The sequence below is a fragment of the Humulus lupulus genome, chromosome 1, assembly GCF_963169125.1.
Source record: "Humulus lupulus chromosome 1, drHumLupu1.1, whole genome shotgun sequence".
Taxonomy (NCBI): domain Eukaryota; kingdom Viridiplantae; phylum Streptophyta; class Magnoliopsida; order Rosales; family Cannabaceae; genus Humulus; species Humulus lupulus.
This window is the reverse complement of record NC_084793.1, coordinates 297,916,669-297,937,884: the sequence shown is the minus strand read 5'-3', so window position 1 is coordinate 297,937,884 and position 21,216 is coordinate 297,916,669. Positions and strand designations below refer to the sequence as shown.

The following is a 21,216-nucleotide window of genomic DNA, read 5'->3' as shown; positions in this document are numbered from 1 at the left end:
TTTAAGTAACCAGATACCATGACGCCTGATTCATTTTATTCATATCAGATTTTTTTGAGACCTAAGTGTAACCAGTTACAATAACAATTAATTTAGATTCTTTTGTTTATATTTGATTTTGTTTTCATACCTGACTAAGTAACCAGGTACCATAGCAATTGGTTTTTTTTTTTTTTTAGATTTGATTTTTTTTTTTCAAACCTCACTGTAACCAGTTACGATTATGATTAGTTTAGATTTTTTGTTTGAATCTTATTTTTTTTCCAAGTCTGGCTAAGTAATTGTTTACCATTGCAACTGTCCTGTTTTTTTTTTTTTCATTTTTTTTTTCAGATCTAGTTATAACCAGTTATCTTCAAGATCAATTTAGTTTATTTTTTTCATATCAGTTTTTTCTTCTTCCAAATCTCACTAAGTAACCAGTTACAGTTCAATTGATATTTTGATAATGGTACATTACTTAAAAAAATAAAAATTATTTTTATAGTTGTAACCAGTTACTACAACACCTCTTAAATAATAAAACTGATTTTTATAGTTGTAACCGGTTACCACACATCATTAAAAATGGATAGTGGCATACGATTATTATCACAAAAAAAATCAAAATTGTTTTGATAGTGGTATCCAGTTACTGTGGATAAAATGTTGATTAAAGAAGATAACAAATGGAAGAAAAGAAGAAGAAATGAGAATAAAAAGTAACTAGTTACACCTAGGTCTAAAAAGAATCATATATGAATAAAATAAATCAGGCGTCATGGTACCTGGTTACTTAAACAGATTTGGAAAAAAAAACTCCAGAAAAATCAAATATGAAGTTCAAAATCAGACGTGAAAAAGAAGAAGAAGAATAAAACTAGATTTAAGCATTACAAACTTCCATCATTTTCAGCATGTACTTCAGATCCCATCTTGAGCTCTTGACATCTTCTTCCTCCGAGCTTGCTCCTGGGATTGACGCTGCTTTGCATTGTCGACTCCTTGCTTTCCCTTGCTATGCTCTTTCAGCCGCCTCAGTAACATCCTGTCCCTCCACATCCTCCTCTCCAGCTCGTCCACATCCATCTCTTTAAGAAGCACTTCTTTAACTTGCGTTGAGGACGGTGAGATAGTGAAAGCTGCTGTCAAACAACTAAAAGAAAAGTATCATTGAGGCATGCAATGAAGTGAATAAAATTATGTAATTGTTATAATCAGAGAGGGAACCATACCAGTAGACCTGTCTGGTCATTTCTGTAAGGGAAATCGACTTCAATCCTTTTTTGTATAGATGTTATAACTGTTGGCAACAGTTCAGCAGTCATTCTTGAATATCTGTTATACAAAATAGCAATAAGTAAAGATAGGATTTAGTGAAAAGATAAAAAAGCAAGATAAAACAGGAAGTCACTTTGATTAAAGAAGATAAAAAATTGAAGAAAAGAAGAAGAAATGAGAATAAAAAGTAGGGTGATGAATGTCGAATAATGTAAAAAAATATTTTATCAAATATAAATTATAAAAATTAATACAAATAAATTAAAATTAAAAAAATAATCTCAAAATAATAAAAAATAAGTACTAAAAAAATATTAAAAATAAAATATGGCATACAAATAAAGTTTTACAAATATATGAAAAAAAAACTCCTATAAAAATGTAAAAAAAAAATATGCCATAAAAAATTTAAAAAAAAACTACCACATTTTTTAAAATTTATAAAAAAATCTCATATTTGGTGTTATTTCCTCGTTAAATAAACTTGAGTTCCAAACATTCTATCTTCTTTCTTGGGCCACATGGAGTAGACGAAATAAGTTGTTACACAATCAATTTGTTCCTAGTGATGCTGATTTTATCTACTGGGTTCTTTCTCTTACTCCAACCATGTCTAATGACAATAGTCCCGCTGTTTTAGTTCCTAAGAATAGATGGAAACCTCCCCCTCAGGTGTTCTTTTTCATTGTTTTGATTAAAGGTAGCTTTCAATAAAAAAAAAAACTACAAAATTAAAATAATTACGAGAAAATTACATAAAAATACTTATTTTTGCTAAAAAATTTAAGATTTTAGGGTCAAATCTTTTTTTTTTAATTTTACGGTTTTAAGGAAATTTTTATATTTTTACAATATTTTTTGTATTATTTTTAAGTTGTTTTCAGGTTTTTATATTTTATTTTTTTATGTTCAGTTGGTTTATTGAGATATTTTTAAATTATTTTTTTAAAAATATGTATTTTCGTAATTATGAAATTTTGAAAATTATATTTTTGAAAATAGAAAAAAATATGTATTTTAAAAAAAAATCAATAATTAAAGCTGGGTTGGGTTAAAATATGACTAAGAGGACATTTAGAATAAGAAAAAAAATTCAAAAAAGGACAAAACCTACGTGGCGCCAACTTTCTACGTACTTAACGACTTCTTCTCTGACCGCTAGACAAGCATTTTAATGCGCATGAATGTTTTATATGTAGGTCAACGTCAGCCGTGATGTCCCAAATTCTTGCCTCAATTCTAAGCAACTACCATATCTTTATATATAGTATTTGCCATCAAAAGTTCTCATATGACAAATTAATAGACAAACGAGTTTTAAATTAAAAGTCACTATGAATACATCGTACATTCCAGAACGAGTTGATATATCGAATAAGTTCTTATTGTTTGAACTTTGAATGAGGACTTAGTCAATGAAGGCTTTTCCTGGTTCACTATTTTCCTCTTTGGTTTAGTTTAAATATTGGGTTGTCTAAGTTCTGACACTTCAATTCATAATAATAGTTTCGATATGGCGGATTTGTTTCTAGGAGCAGCTATAGGACCACCCTTTCAAATACTGTTCGATTGTTTGATTAAAATCCCAATAGAGAAGGCTCGAATGTTCAAAGGCACGCTCATCAAGATCAAAGAAACAGTCGAAGCTATGAGCCCTTTTATTAAGCAGATAGAAGAGTCGAATATGGCTCTAGACAGGCAATCATCTGAGATGAAAGGCTTTGTACTTAAAATGATAGAAGGGAAGGAGCTAGTTGAAAAGTGCACCAAGTATAGTAAGTGGAGGTACATGCACAAAAGGCCTGGCTACACTACCAAGCTTCAGGATTTGGACGAGTCCCTTGACCGTTTGCTCAGGATTTTACCTCTTCTGATAGCCAGAACTACGAATGAGACTCAGATTTTGGTGAGGGAAATCCATGCCAGCACTATTGGAAGAACAGACCAAGGGAATCATGGCCTTGTTTCTCGACAGATTGAGGTAAAGGGCTACTGTCATGCGCCTGAACCACCAGATTTTACTGTTGGATTGAGTGACTCTCTTGAGGACTTAAAGATGAATCTTCTGAGAGTTGATATGGTGACAGAACCAGTTTTAGTTACTGCTCCACCAGGATGTGGGAAGACCACTTTGATTAAAAAGCTATGCAATGATGATCAGATCACAGGTACCCTTCTCTTAGCTAGAATTGTTATGTTATTATATGTTAATCCATCATTTACTGACATAGGTTTCATCTGTTTTGTTGTGTGTGTAGAGAAATTCAAGAGCAACATATTGTTTGTAACAGTAGGAAAGAATCCCAACTTGGGTCTTATTGCTCAAGAACTTTATCAACACAAGGGCTATTCTGTATCTACCTTCAAAGAGAACAAAGATTCAGAACTCAAATTGGAACAGTTTTTGAGAGAAATTGGAAAAGAGCCTGTACTGTTGGTTCTTGATGATGTTTGGTTTGGATCAGAGTCCCTTGTTGACAAGTTTGTTTTCCAAATACCTGATTACAAGATTTTGGTGACATCCCGGTATCCATTTCCAAGATTTGAGCATCAATATGAAATGAAACCATTGAGTTATGAAGATGCAAAGGCTATTTTCCGGCATTATGCCTCACTTGAAGATGGAAATGCAGCCATTCCAAATGATCTAGTAAAAAAGGTACATTATTATCAGTCTGCAATATCTGCATAAACAAGATTAAAGAAGAAACAAACTCATTGTTAATTAATATTATGTCTTGAATTGCAGGCAGTGGATCACTGTAAGAGAGTTCCTATTGCACTTAAACTGATTGGATCATCACTAAGGGGGCAGCATCCCAGAATTTGGCGAAGACAACTGGAGAAATGGTCCACAGATGGTTCATCTATTCTCAGTTCTGAGAGTGAACTTCTTTCTTGCTTGCAAACCATCTTAGATGTCTTGGATGAAAAGCATGCTATTCTCAAGGAATGTTTCATGGATATTGGTTTGTTTCCTGAACTCAGAAGAATCCCTGCAACTGCTCTCGTTGATATATTTACAGAAATGCATGGAGTAAAAGAAGATGATGCCATTGCTAATCTTTATGAGCTCCAAGATCGAAATCTTGTAAATATTGTTGTCACAAGGTATGCATGCTCCTATATCATGACTTTTCTTGGTTCAATTTTAAATCATGTCATAGAAAACAAAACTCTGTCTATTTTTAATGGCCAAAGCTTGTACATTTTACCACACATCATAGGTTATTGCTAATAGCTAACTTTACTTTTCTATGTATTCAGAAAAGATGCAGATGAAGTGGATGACTACTACAGTGAACACTTTGTTACTCAGCATGGTATGCTTAGAGAGCTTGCTATACACCAAAGCAAGCAGGATCCACAAGAAAAGAGGAAAAGATTGATTGTAGAAATAGCTGGAAATAAACTTCCTCAGTGGTGGAATGAACAAATAGAGCAGCCTTTCAATGCCCACTTAGTAGCTTTTTCAACAGGTTGCTCTCTCTTTCTCTCTCCCTCTCATTCAAAAAAGACATACAGTGTAAACAGTTGGTTAGGCCTAATTAAGTTTTCCCCTTTATATGTGCAGATGAATCATTTACATCAAATTGGTGCGACATCAAACTAACTGAAGCAAGAGTTCTAGTTCTGAATTTTCAAACCAAGACTCATGCCTTACCAGAGTTTGTGAAAAACATGAGCAAACTAAAGGTTCTAATAATCACAAACTACAGTTTCTTACCAGCTGAATTAACCAACTTTGAGCTGCTTGATACCTTGACCAATCTGACTAGAATCAGACTAGAGAGCATATCGATTCCCTCCCTGAAAGAAACTCACGTTGTACTGAAGAAACTGCAGAAGTTATCTGTGTTCATGTGTGAATTTGGCCAAGCCTTCACTTCTATCAAGATATCAGAAGTGTTTCCAAATCTAGAAGAACTAAACATTGACTATTGCAATGATTTGGTGGAATTGCCTTCAGGGGTTTGTGATCTATTCAAGCTGAAGAAGCTGAGCGTAACACATTGCCATGATCTGTCTTCACTGCCTGAAGAAATGGGGAACTTGGTCAATCTGCAAGTGTTGAGGCTAAGAACTTGTAGTGAATTGGAAAAGTTACCAGACTCCATTTGCAGCCTATCCAAGCTAACATTTCTTGACATATCAGACTGCATCAGCATTAGGAACTTGCCTGAAAACATCGGTCAGCTGCGTAGTTTAACAAATCTAAACATGAAGAACTGTTGGAGATTGGTAGAGTTGCCTCCATCAGTTCTGGACTTTAAACTGCTGAAAGATGTGGTGTGTGATGAAGTGCTAAAACAAGTATGGGAATTTTATTTGCCTGCTGATGCCAATATTGAGCTAAGGTTGGCCAAGGATGAGGTTAACTTACATTGGCTTGACTCTTGAGATTGAGAAAGTCATGAGGTTTGAACTGAGTTTTTTTAAATATCTTTGTTTATTGAAAAGTTTGTTGTGATGCGATTCTTATTCATCTGAGCATATAATATATAAACATACCAATATTTTGTAACCTTATTGTTATTTTAAATCCCCTTATAAGCTTACACATCACATATATTTTTATAATCTCAACAACTTACAACAGAAAATTAACCCAACCCATTTACAGTTACAACTAACCCCCCTTTAGCCTCCTTCAGATCAAAACACTATATATATATATATGTATAAACAGAGGAGGAGAAAGGATCTTATCGCATCAGTTAAAAGCCCTTCAAGATTTTGAGCAATCTTCAAGACTCCAAGAAGTTCCAGAGAGAGAAAGTGAGAGTAGTCTCGTGAGGGTTTCATGTAAGAAAGAAAAGAGTGATAGTTAGAGATCTGTAAAAGATAGAGAAACAGAGAGAAAAGCAAGGAGAAGAAAAGTTCAGAGGTTACCAGTCGTCTGTGTGGCTTGGATCCTCTTTGATGTACCAGAAACCTTCTTGATAATAGTGCTACTGACTGAGTCGCACCCCTGAGGCGAGCTCAACGAGGAAGTAGTCCATAGATTGGGACGAACCTCGATAAAACTGTTTGCTCTTCTTCTTCTCTGATCTCTTCTCTTTTTCCTTTTGATTGTTTTGGTTCCAGATATTGCTTGTGTGCCCTAGGTCTCGTATATTTTTCTTTCTGTGTGTTTGTGCAAAATGAAAGAGATGATAATCTGAAAAGAAACATAAAGCTACTTATGAGTTTAGATATTATTGATAAAGTAAAACAGTAAAAGAAAACGTGTTCAATTCTCAGCCATATTTTTGTGTTGAAGTAAAAGGTCAGTATTGACCTTGGGGTTTCTAATTTGTTACTGAGTTCGTGTAGGGTCAGTTTGGTAAAACCTACAGTGGTATCAGAGCCAGGTTCTTGGTTGGAAAATTCCACTCAGAAGTGACACCAAGATTTTACAAGACTGGAGGAAGAAGATCCCCAAGTGGCAGGAGATAATCAAGAAGAGTTTGAGGATATTCCATTATCCGAACCTACTGAGGACTCTAAATCTTTTTCTCTTTTAAATTCTGATTATACTAACATGAGCAATATTAAAATAGACATTGACAAGTTTGATGGTTCAGGTGACTATAGGATTTGGAGGAGAAAGATAAGGTCACTGCTTGCACAACAGAAACTATTGAGGGTTCTTGAAGATCCTATTGAATGGCCAGAAAATACATCAAAGATTCAACAAGAAGAATTCCTAGAAACTGCTACTGGGATTATAATTTTCAATCTGTCAGATGCTATAATCAGATTGGTAGACAAAGAAGAGACCCCTGCCAAGATTTGGAAGAAGCTTGAAGAGCAGTTTTAACAAAAGTCACTTACTAACAAGATATTCTTGAAGGAAAGGATTTTTGGTTATAAAATGAGTCATTCAAAGACATTGGATCAAAACCTAGATGAATTTCTAAGGATGCATATTGAGCTGGCTAACTCAGGAGAGAATGAGGCTCTAAGTGATGAAAACCAGGTTATCATTATTCTTAATTCCCTACTTGAATCTTATAGAGAGGTTAAGACTGCTATTAAATATGGAAGAACTGAAATCACATTGGAAGAGGTGATTTCAGCTCTGAAATCAAAGGACTTGGAGATGAAAAATGAGAGATTAGGGACATCAAATGGGGAATTAAATTTTAGTCAAGGAAAGCCTCAACACAAGAAACCATATCATAATCACAATAGAGGCAGAAGTCAACACAGAGGACACTCAAAAGGGCCAAGCAATAACAGAAGCAGATCTAGTTCAAGAGGGCCATCTGATCCTAAAGGGTGTTTCCATTGTGGAAAGCTAGGGCATATGAAAAGGGACTGCTACATTTGGCAAAGAAAGAATAAGTTCAGATCAGATGGACAAGATTCTGAATCAAACAAGTCAGATTACCACTCATCTAAACACAAGACAGAACACCAAGCTGCAAATTTAAGTGAGGGATATGATAGTGGTGAAGTCTATGTAGCTGCTACAACATTCAGAGATGATTGGATCCTAGACTCAGGTTGTACTTTCCATATGACAAATTCTAAACAATTTTTAACTGATTACAGGGACTCATCAGGTGGAAAAGTCATTCTAGGCAACAATCAAACATGTCAAATTGAAGGATCAGGAACAGTAAGTTTCAGAATGTTTGACGGGGTCACTAGATCACTAACAGGTGTAAGGTACGTTCCTAACCTTGCTAGAAACCTAATTTCAATAAGTGTTCTAGATGACATGGGTATTGTAAGCAAAATTGAGGCAGGTACCATGAGGCTAAGTAAAGGGGCCATGACCATCATAAAGGGACACAAGCATGAAGGTTTGTACTACTTACAAGGGGAACCAGTAACTCAGTGCAATAACACAACAACTCAAGCAAATGAAGATCAAAAGGCTATACTGTGGCATAGGAGACTTGGGCATATCAGTGAAAAAGGGCTACAAATTCTGAGTAAGCAAAACCTGTTTGGTAAGGATAAAGTGAGTAGTGTTGACTTCTGTGAATCATGTATTCTTGGTAAGCATCATAGGCTAAAATTTAGCATTGGCACACACAAAACAAAAGAAATTTTAGAATATGTGCATTCAGATTTATGGGGTCCAGAAAAGTTTTCTACACATGGGGGTTGTTCTTACTTTATGTCTATAATAGATGACTATTCTAGGAAAGTATGGGTTTTTCTTCTCAAACATAAAAGTGAAGCTTTTCAAAAGTTTATACAGTGGAAAACACTTATGGAAAACCTCACAAACCACAAAGTTAAAAACCTAAGAACAGATAATGGCCTAGAATACTGTAATGAACAATTTGACTCATATTGTAGGGAAGTGGGTATCCAAAGGCACAGAACTGTTAGGTTAACCCCTCAGCAAAATGGTGTTGCTGAGAGAATGAATAGAACCATAATGAACAAAGTAAGATGTTTATTACAACAATCAGGGTTAGCCAAAAGTTTTTGGGGGGAAGCTGTTATAACTGCTGCCTATTTAGTAAATAGGTGCCCATCTAGTGCAATAGAATGTAAAACCGCAGAGGAAATATGGTCAGGAAAGCCACCTAATCTGTTTAATCTTAGAGTATTTGGTTGTGCAGCCTATGCACACCAAAGTGTGGGCAAGTTAGAGCCTAGGGCTTTAAAGTGTGTCTTCCTAGGGTATCCTGAGGGCACTAAAGGGTATCGGTTATGGGTTAAAGAAACTGCTGGTTTTAAAATTATCATTAGTAGAGATGTTATTTTCAAAGAAGATATTTTCCCATGTGTTACTAACTATGATTCTAGTGCAGATGCTTCTATGAACACTAACCATGCAGGAACTACCCTAAACTATCAAACAGAAGCTGGTCATTTAAGGACAACACAACCTGAACCCGATTTGGTTCAGGTGGAACAAGAACAAGAAGAAAGAGTGCAAGAGGAACCTGCTCAACCAGAACAGAACTTAGAGCAACATACAAGTCAGGTGGAACATACTGTAGAAGTGCAACAAGAACCAGGATCCCTATCAGACTATCAGTTAACAAGAGACAGAACTAAAAGGGTTCCTAAACCCAACCAGAAATTCAGCTTTAATGCATGGGAAGAGGTTCTAGCTTATGCCTTTGTGAGTGCTATGGGTCTAGACAGAACAGAACCAGATACATATGAAGATGCTATAAAAGACAAAGACTCAAAACACTGGATTAAAGCTATGAAAGAGGAAATGGACTCTCTAATGAAGAACAGTACCTGGAAATTGGTAAATAGGCCTAAGGGTAAGAATGTGGTATCATGTAAATGGCTGTACAAGCTAAAAGAGGGCAGAAACAAGGAAGAGCCTATAAAATTCAAAGCTAGACTGGTTGCAAAAGGTTTCACACAGAAGGAGAGAATTGATTTTACTGAAATTTTCTCACCAGTGGTTAAGTATAAGACTATACGAATCATGCTTTCTATTGCTACACAATATGATCTAGAGGTTGATCAAATGGATGTTACCACAACGTTTCTACATGGGGAACTAGAAGAAGATATCTACATGGAACAACCAAAGAGGTATGAAGTCAAAGGAAAGGAACACATGGTTTGTAAGCTAATCAAATCCCTTTACGGTTTAAAGCAGTCACCAAGGCAGTGGAATAAAAGGTTTGATGCATTCATGAACAAGAAAGGGTTTTCTAGGAGCTACTATGACACTTGCTTATATTATAAGGGAGCTAAAATGAAAGATGTGATCTACTTACTGCTTTATGTGGATGATATGCTCATAATAAGCAAGGGAAGAACTGCAATAGACCTAATGAAGGGCTGGTTGAAATCAGAATTTGAAATGAAAGATCTGGGAGTGGCAACTAAGATCCTAGGAATTGGTATACAGAGAGATAGAGACAAAGGGGTTCTAATTCTGTCTCAAGATGACTACATAAGGAAAATTCTCAGCAAGTTCTCAATGAGGGAAGCAAAGACTACTAAACAACCTATGACTAATCAGTTCTACCTAAGTAAGGAACAGTGCCCTAAAACACAAACTGAAATAGAAGACATGAGTAAAGTGCCTTATTCTAATGTAGTAGGGTCAATTATGTATCTAATGGTATGTACTCGGCCAGATCTAGCCTATGCTATAAGTATATTGAGTAAATACATGTCTAATCCAGGAAGGGAACACTGGGAGGCTATGAAGTGGGTATTCAGGTACTTACTTGGGACTACAGAGATTGGTCTTAAGTTTTCTAAGCAACCAAATTGTACACTAGTTAAGGGATACAGTGATGTAGACTATGCAGGTGACAAAGATAATAGGAAATCTACTTCTGCCTATTTCTTCCTAGTTGGAGGAAACTGTGTAAGTTGGAGAGTACAATTACAGCCAGTAGTGGCCCTATCCACTACAGAATCAGAGTATGTTGCAGTAACTGAAGCTATAAAAGAGGCTATCTGGATAAAAGGTCTTATGGAGGAGTTAAAACTACTAAAGGAGAAACCTACTGTATACTCAGACAGTCAAAGTTGTATACACCTATGCAAGAACCCAGTGTTTCATGACAGAACCAAACATGTAGCTATCAAATATCACTTTATACGAGATCAGGTAACACAAGAGACAGTGAAAATCGAAAAAGTTCCTATAGAAGACAATCCAGCAGATATGGGCACTAAGATAGTAAACCTAACTAAGTTCAAACACTGCTTGAACTTATTAGGGATCAGTAATGGAGGATAACAATGGCTCTATTCGAGTTAGGACCCTCAGGGAAACTTAGCACTATGGTCAGGTAGTCTTATAAGGGGATTTAGGTGGAATTTGTTATTTTAAATCCCCTTATAAGCTTACACATCACATATATTTTTACAATCTCAACAACTTACAACAGAAAATTAACCCAACCCATTTACAGTTACAACTAACCCCCCTTTAGCCTCCTTCAGATCAAAACACTATATATATATATGTATAAACAGAGGAGGAGAAAGGATCTTATCGCATCAGCTAAAAGCCCTTCAAGATTTTGAGCAATCTTCAAGACTCCAAGAAGTTCCAGAGAGAGAAAGTGAGAGTAGTCTCATGAGGGTTTCATGTAAGAAAGAAAAGAGTGATAGTTAGAGATCTGTAAAAGATAGAAAAACAGAGAGAAAAGCAAGGAGAAGAAAAATTCAGAGGTTACCAGTCGTCTGTGTGGCTTGGATCCTCTTTGATGTACCAGAAACCTTCTTGATAATAGTGCTACTGACTGAGTCGCACCCCTGAGGCGAGCTCAACGAGGAAGTAGTCCATAGATTGGGACGAACCTTGATAAAACTGTTTGCTCTTCTTCTTCTCTGATCTCTTCTCTTTTTCCTTTTGATTGTTTTGGTTCCAGATATTGCTTGTGTGCCCTAGGTCTCGTATATTTTTCTTTCTGTGTGTTTGTGCAAAATGAAAGAGATGATAATCTGAAAAGAAACATAAAGCTACTTATGAGGTTTAGATATTATTGATAAAGTAAAACAGTAAAAGAAAACGTGTTCAATTCTCAGCCATATTTTTGTGTTGAAGTAAAAGGTCAGTATTGACCTTGGGGTGTCTAATTTGTTACTGAGTTGGTGTAGGGTCAGTTTGGTAAAACCTACACTTATAAAAAAAATTAGATACGGTATTAAGTTTTTTTAAATACATTTTTTATCTTGAACTTGTAATTTTAAATTTATTATTAAATATAGACTGAATATATATGTTATAATAATCAGCCTTCAACACAACTTTGTTTTAAACAAATAATAATAATAAATAAATAAATAGAAATTCCATTCGTAACAAAGACATAATCCATTATAGGCCGAGCACATATTGTTCATAAAAAAGTAAATATAGATCTCCTAAAAAGAAAAAGAGAAGTAATATAAACTCTCTAACTAAAAGCCTATTGACATTCAAGCATAAAAATCTTTGTTTTCCTTTAGATGGAAGCTTTGACAGATTATACTAATAAATGGTAACAAACTAAAAATCCATCAACAAATCACAAATGAACAAAATACCATTATTCACATTAAAATAAACCTTAAACTAGAACACAAAACACACACAGAAAAGGACAAGAAAAATTCACAACACAACTACAAGCAAGAATGAAATTGCAATTTGCAAACACGTCGTCCATCACCATCATGCTACAACACGTGTGCTATCACCACTTTTCTTAGGACCTGGTAAAGTTTTAAAAAAACTACTTATTAAAAAATTTATGTCAAAAATAATATATTAAACAATTTAAGCAAAAACTAAAACTAGAATATAAAAGTGTTGGTTGACTTCCCTTCTCACTTTTGACTTTTACTTTTCAAAAATCACTTTTAGAGAAAACTACCATTCTTTGAGAATTGCTTATTAAACAAATAAGTACTTATTACTTAAATACCCAAAAAATCTACCAAAAGAGCTTTTACACACACACACACACAAATATAGATAGAAGTGCTTTTATAAGCTACCCCAACCAACCACAAAGTTGGTACAACCCAACTTAAGGTTTTAGCTTATAAAAGAATCTATAATTATTTTATATTTTTATCAACTTAAGAAAAAAAATGTTTCTTTTTGTTATATATATATATATAGATATATGTTAGTGTTGAAATAAATGAAATTGATACCTCATCTTCTTCCAATGATAAGGATCAAAATTGACTATAGAAGAATTGTATCCGTTAGTGTACAACTGTGAATAGGTGTCCTTGATTACCTTTATACACGAAATCACAAATTGTACAAAAGGAATATTTGCCTTATTCCTCAACCAATCATAGCCCTTTATTTATAACTGCTTTAGGCTATATATACTCTGTTTACACCATTGTATTTTTGAACAAGTTTTATTCAATACAGAGAAGAGAGACATTTCAGTATATTCAATACTCTTTATTTATCTTTTTTTAACTTGGTGTCAGAGCCACCGACTCACGTCAATGGCAACTCCTCAAGCGTCAGACGAGCAATCCTCAGCCACAAACCCCAGTGCTGCTAATCCCACCACGGCCATCCCTGCTTCCTCTGTTTCAGCCTTACCCATTGCAGCTGCGTCCCTTCCGATTCCCCCATCTACCACTGCTTTTCCCTTTGCTCAATCCACGCTCAGCCAAGCCCCTGGCTTCTTTCCCTCTTCTCACCTTGTTCCACTAACCCTTAAACTTGACCGCACCAACTACACTTTCTAGAAATCGCAAGTTCTCCCTGCTCTTCGAGCTAATGAACTTGACAGATATATTTTGGGCACTAAGTCGTGTCCTTCTCAGTTTTTTGACAATACAATAGGTAACACCATCCCCGGTGAGTCTCGACAAGTGAATATTGGTTATACAGTTTGGATTCGCATTGATCAAGCCATTCTTAGTTGGCTTATGAATTCCATATCTGAGTCTATGTTTAGGCACATTGTGCGCTGTCAAACTTCTATGGAGCTGTGGAATACACTTGAGTTACTCTTCACCACAAGCTCTAAGGCCCGTACTCTCCAACTTCGGTTCCAGCTTCAATCTCTTAAAAAGGGCAATCTCTCTATCCACGATTATATGCTCAAAATGAGAAATATTGTTGATAGTTTATCTGCTACAGGCCAGTTAATTTCAGATGAAGACCTTATTCTCTATATACTCGATGGTCTTGGTCATGACTACGAGTCCGTTGTTGTAAATCTTACCTCTAGGCATGACAAAATCACCTTTCAGGAGGTTCAATACATGTTGCATAGTCAAGAAATGAGGTTGGATCAATTAAATATCCCTCCTGATCAAACCACAGCCAGTGCTAATTTTGCTACTCAAGTGAAGAAGTCTCTCCAATTTTCTGGTTCTTCTGGCCAATCTTGTCAAGGACGTGGTTTCCCTACTCGTGGATGTGGCCGTGGTCGTGGAGGTCGGGGTGGAAATCGAATCATTTGTCAGCTGTGTAACCGTCCAGGCCATCTTGCCTCAAAATGCTATCACCATTTTGACATTTCCTTCCAAACTCAAAATGGCTCATCATCCCACAACTCCAACAATATGAGTTTTACTAATCCAAATGCGTCAGGTAATAATCAGCAGGCCTTTATTTCTTCCACTCATAAACCACATGAGACTGCCTGGTACATTGATAGTGGGGCTACAAACCACATCACTGCAGATGCCTCCAACTTGCAGCAAAAATCAGCTCTGAAAAGGTATAACTCATTTGGTTATTGGTAATGGCCAAACTCTTTCTGTTACAAAAACTGGCAGCAGTGATTTATTTACACCTCACTCTTCTAATGCTTTGCATCTTCACAACATTTTGTGTTTTCCCCAAATTACCAAAAACTTGTTGTCGATTTCTTAACTAACCTGTGATAATGTTGTCTTTGTTGAGTTTTATTCTGATTATTGTGTTGTGAAGGATTTGATCATGAAGAAGGAGCAGCTTCGGGGAGTGCATAGCAAGGGTCTATATCATTTTCGGATTACTCAGTCATCTTCTAACCATGTCTCATCCTCACCTTCCAGTCATTATGCCTCTGTTGCTTCCTCTATTTCCAATCCAGTCTCTTCTTTTAATTCAGTCAAATCAATTGTATCCACTATAGTCCCTAGTGGTGAGTCTTTACTTATTGAGTCAAAATCTGATGGCAACTTGTGGCACCTACGGCTTCGTCATCCAAATGTTAACGTAATGAAAGTTATGCTAGCTAATGAGAAAGTTTCCTTTTCTTCTACTAAGTTTTGTGATGCTTGCCATATTGGTAAATCAAAGCACAAGCATTATGCTTCCTCAAGTACTAAATCATTGAAACCATTAGAATTAATTCACTTTGATGTTTGGGGTCCAACCCCTTTTCTGTCCAAAGATGGTTATCGTTATTATGTTCATTTCATTGATGACTATAGCAACTTCACTTGGATTTTCCCTCTCAAATTAAAATTGGATGTTAAAAATATTTTCATAGACTTCCAAAAGTTTGTTGAAAGAAACTTTGAGACCAAAATCAAAACTCTCCAATTTGACTGTGGAGGTGAATATAGGAGCCTTGCTCCTATTCTTAGGTCAATAGGGGTTCATTTTCAACATCCATGCCCTCATACTCACCCTCAAAATGGAAAATCCGAGCGGAAGCATTGTCATATTGTCGAAATGGGACTTACTCTTCTCACTCAAGCTTCTCTTCCTCTTCAATATTGGTGGGACTCTTTTAGCACAACCACTTTCCTCATCAATCATCTGTCCACACCAACACTTAATCATAAATCCCCCATCAAAGTCCTTTTTAATGTTGAACCAAATCTTCACTTTCTCAAAATCTTCAGTTGTGCATGTTTTCCTCATCTTAGAGCTTACAATCGCCATAAACTTGATTTCAAATCAGCCAAGTGTGTCTTTCTTGGCTATAGTCTTTACCACAAGGGATACAAGTGTCTTCACCCTTATGGTTGCATTTATATTGTGCAAAGTGTTACTTTTAATGAAAAGAGTTCCCTTTTTCTACAGGTTTTCAGGTTGACCATCCTCTAAATTTCTCCTCTCAGTTACCATCTGGTGACATTCAATATCATCATTGCCTGCCTTCCTTTTCCTCTGCTAGTTCTGAAGATGACTCTGTACACCCTACTGATGCGTCCACCTGCTTGACAGACCCCGTGGCATCTCCTTCCTCACCATCTTCGACTTCAACTCCTTCAGGTAATCATAATTTATCTCCAAAGTCAGTAACCTATTTCCCTACTACACCACTTGAAACTCACCCACCTTTTGACACGGTCTCACCTTCATCATCTTCATCAGCTTCTACTTCTTCCACCTCACCCCCTCCTCTTCCATCACACCCATGATTACTCGCTCCAAAGCTGGCATCTTTAAACCAAAAACCTTTATGGCCTATTTATCCACCTCAACCCCTCCTCTAGCCCTCACCATTTCCACTCCTGAAAGTGTTGCTGCTGCCTTAGCCATGTTATATTATTTTATAATATAATATAATGTAATATTATATTATATTATAATATAATGTTTTAGATTAAATAAATGTGACAAAGAGTGTCACATATTGCAACATATAATAGAGAGTTACAATATTTAGATATATGAGATATATCCAAATAATGTAACATATTTGGTGTTACAAATTTGTAACTTCAAAATATTACCCTTTATTGTGTAAATTTGGTGTTACACAATATTGAGATGAATTTCATAAAGTCATATGTGAAATGGCTGTTAGAGTTATGATTTAAACCCCAATAATGTGTTGTGGGAGTTACAAAATCATTTGGGAGGGTTTGGATCCGTTTGGAAAAATAGCACATTTTCAAGTGCTGAAATTGGGCTGTGGCCGCGGCCACTGAATGATGGTAGCCGCGGCCTGGGGGACAGAGAACAGTGGCCGCAGCCACTGATGTCCCTGGCCACGGCCACAGGTGCATTTCAGGCCAATTTTTCTGTTTTTTCCAAATGTGTTGAACGGTTCCAAAAACCCAAATAACTCACGAATCTCAATTTTAATTCCATATTAATCCAATTAAACATTGGTAAGAGCCATGGGGGTTGGTAGAATTTGAAATTCAAAGGGTGTCTCTAAACTCTATAAATAGGAGCCTATAGCTCACTTGAAAGACACAACATTTTCTATCCATTAGAGCACTTGGCTAGAAACACCTCGAGGCTTGATAATTCCATAAAACATTTCCTATAATCTGTGAGAGATCCCTTAGTGCTTGAGTTAGGGGGAAATAAGTTTTTGGACAAAGGTTTCAAACCTTGTTCAAGTTGGTGATCCCCAACACTCTTCACTTTGGTAGTGTGAGTGAGAGTTGTTTATCTTTTGTTTCTTATTCCTTTCTTTCATTCTATTGCTTTTCATCTTTATATTCTTCTTCTCTATTTACTTGTATTTCTTGTTTAAGAGTTGTAATCTTTTATTTTCTTTTGTTTCAAACACTTTACTTTATTTGTAATCTTTTGCTTAGAGTTGTATTTTACTATTCTATTCCTCTTCTTCTTCTTCTTCTTTTGTTCATTTCTATTTTCAGTTATAAAGTTGTAACACTTTATTTAATCAATCCTTGTCTATTGTAATATTTTGCATAGAGTTGTAATTATTCTTACCTATTTCCATTAAGGCAAATACATATTTTCCTAACAAGCCATTCCTACCTGGAAACATGCCATGGATGATGAATTTGAACCCTTAATGAAAAACAAAAACTTGGGTTTTGGTCCCTCCCTCGCCTCAGATGCATATAGTTGATAATAAATGGGTCTTTCGTCTCAAATTTAACTTAGATGGTTCTATTCATCGTCATAAAGCGCGTCTCGTTGCAAAGGTTTTCAACAATAAGCCGGGGTTGATTTCTTTGAAACATTCAGTCCCGTTGTCAAGCCTTCTACCATCCATTTCATTTTTTCCCTTGCTGTCACACTTAATTGGGACATTCAACAGATTGATTTCAACAATGCCTTCCTCAATGGCACCCTTGAAGAAGAAGTCTATATGACACAACTTGTTGGCTACATTGATGTTAATCTTCCTCACTATGTTTGCAAGCTTCATCGTGTTCTTTATGGTTTGAAACAAGCACCGCGTGCTTGGTTTGATCGCCTTCGCACCACCCTCCTTCAACTTGGTTTTCGAAATTTCATCTATGATAGTTCTCTGTTTTTATATTCTCATGGTGATGCTATGCTTTTTGTTCTGTTCTATGTTGACGATATTCGTCTTACTGGCAATTAGTCTAAGCAGGTTACTTTTATCATCTGTCAACTCAGTCGTCCTTTTATCTCAGGGAGCTCGGTTCCGTTCATTACTTCCTTGGCTTTGAGACAACTAGGGGGGGTTGATGGGATCCATTTGTCCTAAACCAAGTCACTATTGACTAGGGGTGAGCATCTAAACCGGAAAACCGCGGCGACCGACCGTACCGCACCACACTACACCGCAAACTGCGGTGTCAAAAGTGGAATGGTTTGATATGGTTTGTATCTTAGCTAAACCGCGCGCTGCGGTGCGGTGTGCGGTTTAGCGGTGTGAAATTTTGGTTTGCACCACACCGCACCGTATACTTACAAATATGTTAAAAAAAAAGTTAAACTTTACATATATACCATTTTTTAGTAACCCAATATGAAACTAGGAGCCCACTTAAATTAGGGTATAACATTATTCTCTAACACATCATACACAACAACTCCTTCCTTTCTCATCTCATTTGTGCCTCCTCCCTATCATCATCTCTATCTCACACATTTTTTAACACACTTACACCGTGGAAAACCACCCAAACCACACTGCAAAAAATGGTTTGGTTTGGTGCAATAAAATCTCACCGCACAGTGTGTTCTAGCTACTACACCGCACTTGTGGCGTGGTGTATTAAAAAGTGTTCAAACCACCCAAATCACACCGTGCACACCCCTACTATTGACCTCCTCAACAGAACTAATATGTTACAAGCCAAACTGTGTCCAACCCCAATAAGCCAGAGCAATAAATTTCACCTTCAAGACAGCAAGCCATTTGAACATATCACACTATACCGAAGCATCATAGGTGCACTCCAATACCTTACACTCAGCAGACCAGACATAGCCTTTTCAGTCAACAAATTAAGCCAAATTTTGCAAGCACCTACTCAAAACCAATGGCAAGCTTGCAAGAATATTTTGAGATACTTGGCAGGGACTATTGGCAAAGGTATTCATTTCACTCCAGCTCCTCATCTTACACTTAAAAGTTACTATGATTCAGATTGGGCAAGCTCTTTAGATGATCAAAAATTAACAACTGGATATTGTGTTTGTTTACCGAAATTTTCGGAAACTATATCAATAAAAAGTAAGCGAGACTAATGATATGGGATTTAGAAGACGTAAACAAGGTTTTTACATGGTTGGGGCGTTAATGAGCCTTAGTCCACGAGACAGTTGTATTAGAGGTTGGAAAGCCTTTAATAATGGAGTTTTTCTCTCTGTTTTAGCAGAGTAACTGTATACAAGCCAAAAAGAGATCATTTCTATAGTGCTCTGTCACCTGTATTTATAGGCTCACAGGAGCATTGGGCTTGGGCCAGGCTGACCCGAGCCCAACAAGGATCTAAGTACCCTTGGCTTCTCTGTCGGAAGCCTAATACAAAGGATAAAAATACAAAAGACTAAGAATGATCAAGGTCCACTGGGGCAGCCCAAGGCCTATATTTCACCCGACAAAATGGGGCTTTTGGTCTGGGCATTCCAAGTTACGAGACAGATTCAGGGGACAAAATCAGTCAGTGTAGTGGCAGCGCAGGTCTGAACCAGCGGCGTGCAATCCCGAGGTGGCCTTTTCCGCAGGTGAAAAGTGGGGACAACCCCCACGCGTCATGGGGAGGCTTCAGGGTCATGGATGCTTTTTCCTGCCAACCTTGAGGACTTGACCCGAGTTCGTTTACCTCTGTCCCTCTTCGTTTACCGTAGGCCTGGATCGTTTACCAGGCTCCGGGACCATTTGCGTACACTTCGACCGTAACCCCCAATAGCTATACGTCTCCCAGATGGTCGTCCTAGATCATCTTTCCTGGACATTGTCCGGGTCTGGACCCACACTTGGGCCGTTGCTCCCGGTCATTCCCTGCCAAGTGGGCCTGGGCTGGGCCCAAACCCAATTGCCCAGATAGTGGGCCTGGACCACTGTCCCGGGCCCAAGGCAAGAAATGGGGATAATAGTGTTTATTTTGGAGGAAACTTAGTAAGTTGGAGCTCAAAGAAGCAGAAATCTGTCGCTCGATCAAGTACCGAAGCTAAATATAGAGCTTTGGCACAAGCTTGCACTAAAATAGTATGGTTGCAGTCTCTCTTCGCTGAGATAGGAATCAAATGCTACAAACCAGCCATCATTTGGTGTGACAATTCAGGTGCTCGACAATTGGCATCGAATCCAGTCTTTCATTCTAAGACCAAGCACATTGAGATTGATGTGCACTTTATCAGAGACAAAGTTCTAAACAATAAAGTTGAAGTTAGATACATTCCCACAGGTGATCAAACGACTGATATTCTTACCAAGTCTTTATCCATTACCAACTTCCAATATCTGAAAAGCAAACTCGCTGTCATTCCTTCACCACAACATCGTTTGAGGGGGCGTGTTGAAATAAATGAAATGTACACCTCATCATCTTCAAATGATAAGGATCAAAATTGACTCTAGAAGAATTGTATCCGTTAGTGTACAACTGTGAATAGGTGTCCTTGATTACCTTTATACACGAAATCACAAATTGTACAAAAGGAATATTTGCCTTATTCCTCAACCAATCATAGCCCTTTATTTATAACCGCTTTAGGCTATATATACTCTGTTTACACCATTGTATTTTTTAACAAGTTTTATTCAATACAGAGAAGAGAGGCATATTAGTATATTCAATACTCTTTATTTATCTTTTTTTTAAATGTTAGTATAAAGAATAATATCAATTTATTCCTAATAAACTCTTTATATATATATATGTATAGAGAGGTATATTTTCAGTGAAAATACATAAATTATTGTGTTTGAAGTATTTAAGTATTCAAATTATTTTTTTTGTTGACGATCAAAAGTTACTTCATTATTGTTTTTTTGCCTTAAAAATCAATTTTCATGATACCATCCCTAAACATCATTTTTACTCGAAAATTTGCAGATTTATGGTCTTCATGAGATCTAATAGAAAAAAAAAATCGTGATCAGAACTAATAAACCATGCATAGATTTATTTGAAACATTTAAATTAGTGTTTTAAGTAAATGTTCTCGTGTGTTTAAGTTTTAGATTGGATTTTAAATTATTAAAAAAAAATTTGATGGGGCGTTTATTGTATGTGATGTTTTAGACGAGAAGTATAAACAATGATGAAATGAGATTTTAACTTGAGTGAAAGAGGGATATATGTTCTTGGCATTTTTGTTTAAGTGAGAGAAAAAGAAAAGAGAAGAAAAGAAAAGAAAGAGAGGAAGAGAATGGAAATTAAAGTTGACATAGGTAATAAATATAAGATATTAGG

General features: G+C 36.4%; 1 protein-coding gene across 2 annotated transcripts; it reads left to right on the top strand.

Moving 5' to 3' along the window:
- The first annotated feature begins 2,605 nt into the window (after positions 1-2,605).
- On the top strand, positions 2,606-5,791 carry LOC133811198 (probable disease resistance protein At5g66900). Of its 2 annotated transcripts, XM_062246155.1 has the most exons (5): positions 2,606-3,428; positions 3,519-3,919; positions 4,010-4,371; positions 4,528-4,739; positions 4,835-5,791. In XM_062246155.1, the coding sequence occupies exons 1-5, from the start codon at positions 2,774-2,776 to the stop codon at positions 5,659-5,661; spliced, it is 2,457 nt and encodes an 818-aa protein (XP_062102139.1). In that variant the 5' UTR covers positions 2,606-2,773; the 3' UTR covers positions 5,662-5,791. The 2 variants fall into 2 exon arrangements, with proteins under 2 accessions (XP_062102139.1, XP_062102138.1); XM_062246154.1 differs by having other exon boundaries at positions 2,606-3,919.
- Positions 5,792-21,216: the final 15,425 nt, after the last annotated feature.